This window comes from Pogoniulus pusillus, chromosome 25, assembly GCF_015220805.1.
Source record: "Pogoniulus pusillus isolate bPogPus1 chromosome 25, bPogPus1.pri, whole genome shotgun sequence".
NCBI lineage: Eukaryota > Metazoa > Chordata > Aves > Piciformes > Lybiidae > Pogoniulus > Pogoniulus pusillus.
Window position 1 is genome coordinate 12,072,193 of NC_087288.1, and position 13,353 is coordinate 12,085,545.

The window sequence follows — 13,353 nt, forward strand, 5'->3', positions numbered from 1 at the left end:
TGTAGAACTAAGGAGAGTGCCCCTGGATATAGTATAAACCCTTGGGGCAGCTGCTGCTAGCTTGCCAGGGACAATTGCCTGCACGTGGCATGTGCTGGTCTTGCAGTGTCAGGTCCTAAGACCTGTGCTTGTTCCTTTCTTGACTTGATGGACAGGAGTGATTGGAGTGTAGTGGGGCTGTGAGGAGCACGCTTGGTTACCCAGATATTGTTTTACTAGAATATGGCTCCAGAACCTGCCCTGTCACGGATTCTTCAACCTGGAGAAGGTGGATAACATGGTGACTGCCCTGTAATGTTGAGGTGTCCCTGAAGGCTTTCCTTTCCTTGATCTGGGGCGTGTGGCTGTTTGTAACAGCTGCGGATATCTTCTCTTGCAGTTGTTCCTGGTGATTTGTTCTGCTGCTGCCAGGCCAGTTTTCATCAGAACTCAAAAACTGCCCACACCTGCAAGTTTTTTTCCTGGGAGATGTGTTCCACTTTGCAAGAAATCTGCTTCCAGCATGACAACAACAGGCATCTTGCTCTGAGGTGACAAGCACTGCTCTGAGCAAGTTTCTGTGGTGTGAAAGGTGTCGCTTGCTGCAAGACAAATCGTGTATTTGTGCTATTTGTGCAGGGTGCTGAGCACCTCCAGTTGCCACTGGCTCTTGATAGTTTGGACTGTTCCCAGAGTTGTGGTTTATTGATGTTAAACATACTGCTATTTCATAATACGAGGGCTCAAAGCTAAGTGTTGTGGGAGCTTTGGCAGCCTCTCTTCAAGACAGCAGTGGCTGGACACAAAGAAGTTGAGCACTAGATGGAAATTGAATATTCATAAATTCATGTGAAAGTGTCCTAAAGCAGCTTAGGCATATTAATGAGTTGTCTTATTACGAGGAAGGACTAGATAGAGAGATTTGCTGTCAGCATCAGTGTGATGCATGAGCAGATAAAAATGCGTGGCTGTGCTTAGGAACAAGAGTGTAAATTATCTATAGGAACTCATTAAGGAATACAGGCTTGCTGTAGTTCAGTATTTACAATCTCTCTTAAGAAAAAGACACTGCTAGTTATCAACTTAACTTCTAGACTGCCAGATGCCCCATGGATCTGTCTAGACTGCAGATAGCACTTCTGCAAAAGTTGGATTGCTGTTGGCTGTGTGAGTCAGGGTGGTAGAGATGTGATCCTGCAAACTGTGGTGTTCCTGTTGTACTGGCAAGCTGTCTGAAAACCTGTCTCTGTCTAACCTTGCCTGGCATCGCTGTGTTTGCATGAGATCCCTATCCACAGGCGTCACTGCCCCTGCTCTAAGAGTGCTTTGCTAATAGAGTATACCTCGGGTAGTGTACTTCAGGTAGGCTTTGTGCTGTACCCTTTTCTACTAGGTAGGTGAAGGACATAGTGTGGAGTTCAGTTCTACTGACCCATCAGCAGAAGGGTAGGGCAAGCCAGGACATCTAATAGGCCTATTGGCCTTCCAGGACAGAATGCTTAACACCTAATGCAGACATAGGATACATGAGAATTCCCACCAACTAAACTGAACCACAAAACCCCAGTGCTCATTTCCACCCTGTTGTCTCCCACTAGCCCCAAACAGGCCTTGATTGCACAGCAAGAAATTCACTGTGGCTTTGAAGGCCAAATGCAGGTTACTCCCTCATGGATTTTACCAGATAAGGACTCCCTCCAGAGAGCTGAAGGAAGGGAGAGAAAAAAGAGAAAGATTTGGCTTTGCTGCCCACTCATAAAGTGGTGGCAGACTTATGGGATTGAAATAATAAAATTTCCATGGTCCAACTCCTTGACCTCTGTGGTCCTCTTGGAGAACTCTGTGGCTTTCTTAGGGGAATCTGGGCCGAAGAACCACAGAACCATAATATATGAAGATGAAGAGAGGTTCTGTGACTGCAGATAAAATGGGCAATCGACTGCAATCAAGAAAGGGTGATAGAAGCAGTCAGGTGGGAGTGATGCAACAAAACAACAGTGAAGAGGTGGGAAGGGACTTGGGAAATGATACTGCTTCAACACCCCATGTTATTAAGGAACCCTGATGGGGCTGTAAAGAAAAACAGGCTCATGTAATTTTCAAACAATAGACTGCAGAGGGAGTTTGAACATCTGCTGCTTTCTTGCACAAAGGGAGAATGTTACAGATACAGTGCTATGTTCAGCATGTGATGGGCCATGGAAACAAACTGGTTTTGAGAAGATTCATGAGGGCAGTAGCTGCTCTGTTGTGTTACTTCCTTCTGCTTCTGTTGGTGCCTTTTGCTTCTCTCTTGGCTTTATTGGGAAGAATTATGTTGCCAGGAGCCTTAGAAAAACCCGGGAGAGTGAGATTTTGTATACCTGACATGAGCAAAGAGGAAGGAGAATGTTGTGGAAAATGCGCTGGAAGAGGCCAATGGGATGAGACTGAACAAGGCCAAGTGCAGGGTCCTAAACTTTGGCCACAACAACCCCAAGCAGCACTACAGGCTGGGGACAGAGTGGCTGAGAGCAGCTAAGCAGAAAGGGACCTGGGGATGCTGGTAAATAGTAGCTGAATATGAGCTAACAGTGTGTCCAGGTGGGCAGGAGAGCCAATGGCATCCTGACCTGGATCAGGAGCAGTGTGGCCAGTAGGACAAGGGAGATTATTCTGCCCCTGTACTCAGCACTGGTCAGGCCACACCTTGAGTCCTGTGTCCAGTTCTGGGCTCCTCAATTCAAGAGAGATGTTGAGGTACTGGAAGGTGTCCACAGGAGGGCGCCAGAGCTGGTGAGGGGCCTGGAGCACAGCCCTGTGAGGAGAGGCTGAGGGAGCTGGGGGTGTGCAGCCTGCAGAAGAGGAGGCTCAGGGCAGAGCTCATTGCTGTCTACAACTGCCTGAAGGGAGGCTGTAGCCAGGTGGGGTTGGTCTCTTCTGCCAGGCAACCAGACACAGCCTGTTAGAAGCAGGAGAGTTCAGTGTCATCTGAAATGGAGAGCTGCGTGACAGACTTGTGGTATTTGTGTAAGTGCCTCAAAGAGGGAAGCTGCATACTTGTCTTTGTCTGTATCAGTCTCCCTCAAGTTACTGGAAGGGATGGACTGCTCATGCTCACTGGGGGCTGAACAGAGGGTGATTTTGGGCTAGTTCCCAGCTGTCTGTGATACGAGATTGTCAAGTGCTGTGTTAGCTACCCATATTATGTGGAACCTTTCCATGTAACTGGAAAGATTTGGAGAAAATCCCAGAACTAAACCCTGCCTAAAGTTGTTGTTGTTTTTAAATTTATTTTCTGTCTTCCTTAAATCTTCATTCACAAGTTTAACTGTGCAGACTTTCTGGTCACCTGAGATAGTATGGTAAGAGTTTGGAAATGAGAGAAAACAGGAGAAGGAAGAGTGAAAGAGTGCCTGTCATGAGTTGTTTTCAAATGGGCTGGATGCTCCATCACTCATCTTAGATCACTTAGAGAACTGGCAGTCATATTCCATTAATACTGCTGTTGGAGTATGTGGGGAGGACAAGTGCTCCTGTTGGAAATGGGGGAAGGCAAAGATACTGAATAAACAAGAGGGGGAGGGTGGAGAAAAGATAAGTGGGAGCTTTTTTTGAGTTTATCTGCAGTTCCAGGTTAAGCAATAGGCAATGTGAATTTAGTTTGGCACAGTTTGTTTCTGATAGTTCCCTTCTGCCAGATTGTAAGAGCTTTTGTCAGTCAGGGAGAAGTTGTGGCTGTGATAACCCTTTGCTTTTGTATGGGTTTTGGTTGTAAGTTTTAACATAAGGGCCCAACCTGATGAAAAGAGGCACTTAGAAGTGGTGTCTAATAACTTGCTCTTCCTTAGTAGTGATTGTTGGCTGAGATGTGTGATCTCTGGCTCACGTCAGTGCTTGTTTATTGTGTGGATGAGATTGTCTGCTAACAGATGTGCTTTGCAGTCCAAGCTGGACAAAGTGACCAGGCTTTGCAAGGTGGGATTGGGATGCAGAGTGAGAATCACCTCCCTCAACCAGCTGGACACACTTCTCCTGCTTGTAGTGTGCATTCATAATCAGCTGTGCCTTTTTTTTTCACTCCTGGAGTTAGAAGATTGAAAGTTCAATCCATCACCTTGTACATGGATACCTCCCATGCATTGTCTTCATGTAATACTTCTCTGGGTGAAGACAAGGCTTTGCAACAGCTACTGCTGCCACCAGCACTGAGGAGCCACTGTGGGGGACAAAGGGGCCCCATTGTCTGCCCTCACCAGTGCTGCTCCATGCTTCCAGCTGTGGGATTTCTGTGTCTGATTGTGAGCGTGTAGGAGACAGGCAAACTAATTTGTCTTCTGTATGACAGGCAGAGTGTAAAGGATGGTTGTTTACTGATGAAAAGATAATTTCTGACTGAGATAAATGGGACATGGAATGGCTGTGACAGGGTGCAATAGCAGTGAAAGCTGTGTTGCCATTCGCACTCGGGACAAGGTTTAGAAACACAGAAGGAGGCTGAGTGTGTGGGAAAAACAGATTCTAATGATTTCAGATGGATTTTTTTTATTAGAGAAGGTTAAAGAATTTCTTTTTTTAACATAGTACTGTTGTTTGATGTTGTGTTCCCTTAGAGGAGGCATTTGTCTACAAAGCTCTTTTCAGGGAAAGGGTATGAGTACAGAAGACTTTAAAAGGAAGTAACCCTTTGGTTTAGTATTTAGCTGTGGTGGGGGTTTTTGTTTGCTTGTTTTAATATCACAGAAACATCCTGGTTGGAAAAGCCCCTAAGGATCACCAAGTTCAACCTGTAACTCTACAAGATTCACCTAAACCATATCCTTTGGCACCACATCCAAACAACCTTTAAATGTATCTGGGGTCAGTGACTCAACCACCTCCCTGGGCAGCTCATTCCAGTGCCTGACCACTCCATTAAAAACTTCTTCCTAATGTCCAATCTAAACCTCCCCAGTCTCAGCTTGAGGCCATTTCCCCTTCTTCTGTCTCAGATGGCTTGTGAGAAGAGCCCAGCAGCAGCCTCTCCACAACTTCCCTTTAGGTAGTTGTAGACAGCAATGAGGTCTCCCCTCAAGCCTCCTCTTCCTCAAACTGGCCATCCCCAGCTCCCACAGTCACTCCTCATAAGATTTATTCTCCAGGCCCTTCACCTTTATTTGTCATTGAATAATGTTCTTCTGACCTTTTTAACCTTTTCCCTGTGTGTGTGTATGTGTACATATGTGTTTTGGTGTTTTTTTTAATCTCTAGAATTCCATGATCTGTTTGTGGAAGGGAAATAGGATATCTAGTTGGTTGACAGTGATGAAGCAGCTTTCTCAGTTGAGCGTGGGAAAAGCTTCTCATCACAGTGTTATCCCTGTCAGATAACTCTACTCCAAAGGTAGACTCCAGATTGTAAATAGACTTGGTGAGCTTTCAAGGCCCTGGGTGTGCAATTCTCTGCACTCCTGCAGGAAATCCTATGGCTTTATCACTGTCCCAGTCCAGTTAGGGAGCAGCAGCAAGATGATAGCTCAGCTTGCAGTGATGTGTCTGTGCTGGTAGAGCTTTCCACAGAGCAGGCTTTGATAAAAAAGGCATTAATTTTTTTTCCCATTTACAGTTATAGGCTTATGGAGTCATTTGTAGCTTTCAGGGAGCTGTCATGTAACCATTCTCTCTCCTCTGTTTTTTTTGGTTGTGTGTTTTTGTTGGTGGTGTTTTCTTTTTTCCAGATAGGAGCTGGTATTATTTTGCAAATAAGCTAAAGTTGATCCTGCTGTGGGAGTTTGCATGACTGCCAGCTTTTGCAGCTCAGCAGGACTTTGTGTTCAGTCTGAAGTGATGCTTGTGGGAGAGGCAGAGAACTGCATTCCTCCAACCCATCTTCAGGGGCTGGAAGGCATTGGGATGCCAGACACCCACTATTTATTTATTTATTTACTAAGTTATTGTTTGCTTATTTACCATTCACCCTCCAGAAGTCAACAGAGCTCTGGCAAGTTGCTGAAAAAGAGAAGCAAGATCACCAGTGCTTGCTGAAATAAGAACCTGAGATGCCTGGCTTTCTGTGTACAAGAGACTGTTTTGGTTCCTGTCATCTGCTCCAACTGAAAGGACTGAAACCTTATTTTGTTTCTGTTCCAGGTTAATGGAGACAGCAAAAGAAATGACCAGAGAGTCCTTACCTATCAAATGCCTTGAAGCAGTTATCCTGGGGATGTATCCTTTCACATGTGACTTTTTCCACTGCAGCACTGCTTAATATATTGCCCTTCCTGGGTGCCATTTGAGATGGTCACAGCTGCTGGTGAGTGCCAGCAGCTTGGGGAAGTGCCATGGTGTTGACCACCAAGTTACTGAATTGCCTGGACTTGTCATTAGGAGCTTGGGTGCTGTGTGGTGGGTTCACAAGTGTCATGCTCTGTGGCTGTGCCAACTTTGCCTTCTGCCCTGGTAATCTGCATAAGATCAGGATCTGGTAAAAAATGCCCAGATAAATATCTATCTACACAGTCCCAGTTTTCTGCATTTGTATTTCTCTGCTAGTTATTGTCATAGCTTGGTAACCTCTAAGGCATAGAGTTTCTGTCCTGTATTCATCTAATGTTTACATGGCAGCATCATGTTAGTTTTTATCTTTCAGCCCCACAGCTGTGCTTTGTGCAGGAGCATGTATTTATAGTTAAATATTTAAGCTTTACCCTAACTTAATGCTTTCTTCCTGTGCAGTTTCAGAAAGATCTCAGAATATTTTCATTTAGAGACTGACTTGCTGCTTCATCTCACCCAATGGTGTTGTCACTGATAAAGCAACCTGCATCATCCTAAAACACTAGAGGAAGGCATGCCTGGGTTGCAGAAGCAATTGTATGCCAGATATGTTTTACCACAACTGATGAAACTCGATTTAGACCAAACCCAACCCCAATGGAAAATAAATGCTGAAGCAAACCCTTTTACCGCATCTCTGCAGTGGTTTGCTTGCAGCTGCTGCCCCCTCTCGTGAGAGAAGAAGCTGGCAGAGCCTGACAGGTAGTGCCTGGTGTAGCCTCCTAAGAAAAGGTAGCTGTTGTGGGATTAGATGGGGATGTGGGCTGAGCCAAGCATATAGTGTGTGAGACTCGTTGCTGGATGAGGTCCTTGTCTGTAGTGTGCACTGGGTGCTGCTGGTGGCTGCAGTTGGTCTCTTCTCCCAGACAACCAGCAACAGAACAAGGGGACACAGTCTCAAGTTGTGCCAGGAGAGGTCTAGGCTGGATGTTAGGAGGAAGTTGTTGTCAGAGAGAGTGATTGGCATTGGAATGGGCTGCCCAGGGAGGTGGTGGAGTCACCATCCCTGGAGGTGTTCAAGAAAAGCCTGGATGAGACACTTAGTGCCATGGTCTGGTTGATTGTCTAGGTCTGGGTGCTAGGTTGGACTGGATGATCTTGGAGGTCTCTTCCAACCTGATTGATTCTATCTGCTGGAGTGGTGGTCCAGTAGCAGATGTGTTAAAGTTTAAAAGATCCATGCAATATAAACCAAGTATTTTACTTGAAGTGTGGGTAGACACAGTGTAGCAATGGGGACTGGATGGACTATCTGAATATTTATACTTTGAAAGTGCCTGGTACAAAGCCTTTATCTGTACAGAATCTCATGATACTCTACTGCATGTGCACTGTGAGTTTCTGGAGAAAATCTCTTAACAGCACATGGAGATGTTTGCTGATTTTTCTCAGCCGTGAGATTTTGATCTTTGGCATTGCCCTCTGGATGCAGACATGATGAGGCCAGCAGCTGTGGCTTGATTTCTAAAGTCAAGCAGTTACCAGATAAGAGACTCACCCTTTCTGCAGTGTCAAACCAATGTCTTCCAGTATCCTCACATATGCTTAGGATGAGCATCCCTCCATGTGTGTTAATCTCTACTTCCCTTCTCTGTCTCTGGAAATAAAGTATTGCTTGTAATCTCTGTGCTGGCAGGCTTTGCCGCGTTGCCTGGATACCAAACAGAGTGCAGCCCTCTGCGGAGGACCCTTGGTGTGAGCCTTCATTCAACGGCTGACTCGCACAGAGCAGCTTAGCAAGATGTCCTTTTAATTGAGCTGTTTGCTGCCTCATGCGGTTGCCTTTTACTATATGACTTCTTTTGACATGCTTCAGTAGTCTCTCTTGGTACAGAATTAAGTTTCATATAATTGCCTTCAAACTAGAGCTTGAAGCATTTTTATAGGTGAGTTCAAATTTTATAGTGGTTAAAATACTGAGCTAGCTTGCCTGCATGTGCTATGGGAACAGCTGCTTGTGAGGTGACTGAAGGCTCACACAGAGCTTCTGACAGTGTTTTGCATTAAGCTGCACAACTCTTCTCATTGTAGCTGTCTGAACTGAATTCGTATCTCTGCTCAGTCTCCTGTCAGTGCCTAACCAGAGGCATTCTTCCTGCTGTCTTCCCCAGGGCACTTCTCAGTTCAGTTGTAGATCAGCTGAGTAATGGTGCACTCAGCCCATTCTTTCTGAGCAAGAATCAAAAGGATTTGTGCTCAGCGAAGGGAACAGGCAATCAAAAAGTGCCAAGAAAAATTTATCCATGCTGTATTCACTTTATTAAAATGCAGAGAGCAAGTATCAGATGGGGGAAAGGGATGCAACACAGTGCATCCATCCTGAGGGTATGTCACAGAGCCTGTCTGTGCTGGGTGAACATAACTCGCTCTCATTGCCTTCAGCGTGGCTCTCTCAGTTCATGCAAGGTAATGGTCTAAACCAATGCAGTATATTAGACCTCTCCCTGTCCAGTGATATTAAATGAGAAAGAGGAGAGCAGAAGTGCCTCAGGAGGTAGAATTTATTTAATAGTTTCTGCACTATACCTTCTGCACATTCTCTAAGTTACTGATGTTTATCACTGCTGGACACCTGAGCCTATCCTGCTCCTTCTGTCTAGCAGGCACATCCCTAGGCTGGATGTGGAGTTTATTTCAGTCACTGAAAGATATTGATGTCCCTGCAGTGCTCCTCTTCTGCCTTCTCCATGCTTGTCCACAGCTTGACCCACTTACTAACTGAAGTATGTGCAAGGAGGGTCCTGCTGGTAGCTGGGAGGAGATGGGACAGTACTTTTAATTGCTTCCATTGTCATAGTCTAATCTTAAGATGGGCATCTCAGGCTGCTCCAAGCACTGGAGAACAGGCGCCTCAAAACAAGGGATGCTGGCTTGGCAGTCCCTCTTTGGGAGGCTAAGCCAGCTGCTCAAGCCATTCCTTCATGGGCACTGGAGCTGCTGGGGAGAATCTGGGTTCTGTGCAAATGACATCCGGGTGTGAGATCGGTAGCACTTTGCCTCACAATAAGCAATCCCAAACCTGGTATCTCAACTTGCCTGGAGGCTGTGGGAGATGCTGTCTGACTCCAGGCTGTGGTTGGAGACTTTGCCAAGTGTTTACTGGTGGCAGTCAGAGGCCCTTTGACATTGTGAGCAGTTGCTTGGGTGCTGTTTTCACTGACAGTTTTGAAGCGCACTGTCTCTCTTATCTGAAACTTGGGTGTGCACTGGTTTGTTTCAAGCTGCTGTGGGCTCTGCAGGGCTTTTCACCTTCGGGCTCTGAGGTGGTGGGGAGGGTGTTTCTCCACATCCTCTGCTGCTGTGGGTCTTCACAGGTCTGGGTCCTTGTTGGTGCTGCAAGAAGGGACACAGTGCAGGGATGGCACTTGTCTCCTCACCTGCTGCTGCCATGCCCCTTGCACAGTTGCTGCCAGCTTGGAAGAGACAGCAGTTTTTTTCTCCCCCAGAGAAATTCCTGTTGAAGCTGGTTTAGGTGCAGGTGGGACGAGGTCCTTGCAGTGTGTCCCCTCGCCTCCCGTGCTGCACTTCCCGGTGGTGGTGGGAAAATGACTGGTGGCAAGTTATCAGAGCTCACCTAGCCATAGGGAGCCAGCTGCTGCCCAGTGAGTGCTGTCAGGAGCTAAGACCTACTTCCTGAAATGTTTGAAGCTAGAATGGTAGTGATGACATGCACAAATGTCGTGCTCTGATTAGTTATTGATAAGAAGAAGAAAAAGAGAACACTTTTTCCCTAAAAGCTGCTGCTGCCAAGTAAACAAGGTAGGAGGGTCTCATGTCTCTTTTCTGACTGGGAGCAGCTGCTCTGTGCTCTGCAGTGGGGGCACCTATGTAGGGAAGGGTCTTTACTGAGGGGGAAGACGCCTGGATGTTTGTGGGACGTTTTTCATATTAGAATTCACTTAGGAGGTGGAGGAAAAAAAACACAATAACCAAGACCCAAACCACAAAAGGGTGTTGGCTGAGTGGTTGGTTGATTGATTGTATGGGTGTGCAGATTTAAAGAAAACCCATCCAGATGCTTTCTGCTCCAGAGTTTTAAAGCTAAGGGTTTGACTGAGCTAACACCTTAACTAACTCTCCCCTTTTCTTTTGAACTCACTGAAGATGCTACTCCTCATTTGCCCCATTGCACAGGAAAATCTGGATAGTGGCCAGGGTGCACGTTTTATGTCCCAAATCTGCATGTTGAGGCATAGGAAGTTTGATTTAAACATAAGGAGGATTTTTTTCCCTGTGAGTGTGACAGAACACTGGAACAGGCTGCCCAGGGGGGTTGTGGAGTTTCCCTCTCTGAAGAGATGCAAAACTGTCTGGATGTGTTCCTGTGTGATCTGGTCTAGGTGATCCTGCTCTGGCAGGGGATTTGGACTGGAGAAGCTTTTGAGGTCCTTCCAAACCCCTAAGATTCTGTGATTCTACTGGCTTGATCAAGAGAGCCTACTCAGTAAGAGCCATACTGATTTACCCCAATAACCTGTCACCTCCAAAATGTGTTGTATGCTTTGGGCCCAGTGCTTCTCATGCTCCTTTGACCCAAACCTGTTTCTTTTCAGTGGTAAGAGCAGAATTCATCAGTTGCCTAATACATGCAGTCATAGACAGCAAGCATTAGTGTCTTTGCTGGGTGAAAGAAACTGAGGTTGAGGACTTTGAGATTGAGAGTATAAGGCTGCAGAAGAACTGAGAGTCATCATGGGCAGGATATGGGAATCTCTGAGGAATGTGGACATGAGAGCCTTGTGGAGATTCTGTTATGTGTTTCCTGAGTGCTGGGGAAGAGGAGGGGTATTGGTGCAAGAGGCGACCTGCCAGAAGTTTGATGTCTCTCTTGTGTGATCTCCAAGAAGATCACTATTCTTCGGTGCTGTTTCTCTGCTGCTTTGATTTACATGAAGACCCAGGATCAGGAAGCCACTGAGCTTTACTTACAGCTGCTTTTGCCCTCTCCTTCTCTTCACTGCTTCTCTATTGTGGCACATAATTTACTCCCTGACTCTCCATCCTGCAGTTACAGTCCCAGCTCAAAAGTGTGATTACAGCTGTGGCAATGCTGTGTCGTTGCCTTTTGTTTGCCACAATACAGCTCTCCTTGGGTACAGCAGAATGGAAAAGAAATAATAATGATGCATGGATGGAGGCAAAGATCTGAGCTGCCTTTCCATCCCGTTTGCTGTGTATTTCATCTCGGGTGGGGACTTTCATTAACTACTCACTCAGCAGAGGCAACCTGTACCTAAAAGGTTAATTTCCACAGCGGTTGTTGCTGGGTTATTTGATGGTGGGTAATTTACATCCTGAAAAGAGCCTTTTACTCCTACCTAGTATTTAATGAGATTAAATTGCAACTTCTCTGAGACCTTGTGGCAGAAGTGTGTATGTATGGCAGGTGGCCACCAAAGCTTTGTGTGGACTTAATAGAACAGCACTCGGGGAGCAGAGAGGAAATCCTTTCATAATGAGAGGGAAAAATAGTGGTGATGTTTGAAAGCTTCATATGTGTTAATAAAAGATACTGCTTTTTCAGTTACACAGAATGATAAATACAATAGGCTTCTGCAAGAATCTGTCTGTAGGACACAAATTATTGTAACATGACTTTGATATATGTAGGATGTTCCTTTTAAGGCCCAGAGCAGGGTGACCTTTTAAATGAGGTGACTGTGGGTTGCATTTTCCAGTTGCTGTAATGGTGCTGGGCCCCATTCTGACCTTGCAGTGTGCTTAAAAATCTGTGATCCTACCAATGGTGGTTTTTTTTTCCTTGGAGGTGCTAGTCCTAGTGCAACTAGATGTTGAGGTACTGGAACATGTCCAGAGAAGGGCAGTGAAGCTGGTGAGGGGCCTGGAGCACAGCCCTGTGAGGAGAGACTGAGGGAGCTGGGGGTGTGCAGCCTGCAGAAGAGGAGGCTCAGGGCAGAGCTCATTGCTGTCTACAACTGCCTGAAGGGAGGTTGTAGCCAGGTGGGGTTGGTCTCTTCTGCCAGACAACCAGCAACAGAACAAGGAGACACAGTCTGAAGTTGTGTCAGGGGAGGTCTAGGTTGGATGTTAGGAGGAAGTTGTTGTCAGAGAGAGTGATTGGCATTGGAATGGGCTGCCCAGGGAGGTGGTGGAGTCACCATCCCTGGAGGTGCTGAGGGAAAGCCTGGCTGGGGCACTTAGTGCCATGGTCTGGTTGATTGTCTAGGGCTGGGTGCTAGGTTGGACTGGATGAGCTTGGAGGTCTCTTCCAGCCTGGTTGATTCTGTGATTCTATGAACAGTAATCTAGCAAGACCATTGAAGGCAGTAGGCCTATTTCTGTTGCAGGGTGTTTGTGTTTGATAGAGGTGGAGCAGCAGATGGATAGAGGTGAGTGCACAAGGCCTCGGGTGGTTGAGGCATTGTGTGTGTGATAGCAAGGCTTGCACTTTGCATGCTTGTCCAGACTTGCTGTCCTACAGGTACTGAAATGCACCAGGAGCTGGACCCACAATGTTGTCCATTCCTATGCCCTCTGATTGGTTTTCTCCAGACTGCTAAAGCACTGAACACAACTAACCATGTTTTGACATTCAGCCAAAGAGCCTCCCTGTGGCTGTTCTGAAAGGTTTTGCCAATGTGTTGTCATTGCCTTTTAATGTTTTAGGGTTTTTTTATTCTTGTACAGAGGTCTAACTCCTTGCTTTTGACCTCAGATTCTGGGCAGTTCTCTTACTAGTTGGTTTCTGTGTTCACTTGTAGGGCAAGTGTTTGAATATGTGAAATTCATTGAGTGTCAAGTGAGTGAAATATCCCCTTGAGAAAATGTTTTAGAGACAGAATGAGAGTCACTGGATACTTTTCCTGCATCCCTATAGAGAGAAGAGGTGAACTGCAGGGTGTGAGCGGGGGTCAGTATCCTGGAGAGTCGCGGTGATGCTGAGATGGACTGTCAGGCTGGGCAGCACCAGGACTGAGCTGGAATTGTGATTTGCAGTAATGGTACAAAGGCTTTTTGTGTTCTCAGCTTCCCAGCTGCTGTTGGGCACCTGTGCTATGCAGGCAGGGAGGGATGATGGCCACGGTAACATCCCAGGGCATCTCAGCTGTGCAGTGGCTC

General features: G+C 46.4%; 1 protein-coding gene across 3 annotated transcripts in view; it reads left to right on the forward strand.

Moving 5' to 3' along the window:
* Positions 1–13,353, forward strand: part of VASH2 (vasohibin 2) — a 36,306-nt gene that overhangs the window by 11,407 nt on the left and 11,546 nt on the right. For 2 of the 3 annotated variants that reach the window (XM_064164487.1, XM_064164488.1), the window contains exon 4: positions 6,088–6,162. In XM_064164487.1, the coding sequence (XP_064020557.1) occupies positions 6,088–6,162 (75 nt within the window). Of the gene's footprint in view, positions 1–379; positions 531–6,087; positions 6,163–13,353 lie in introns of all 3 variants that reach the window. The other variant, XM_064164489.1, reaches the window with a different exon arrangement.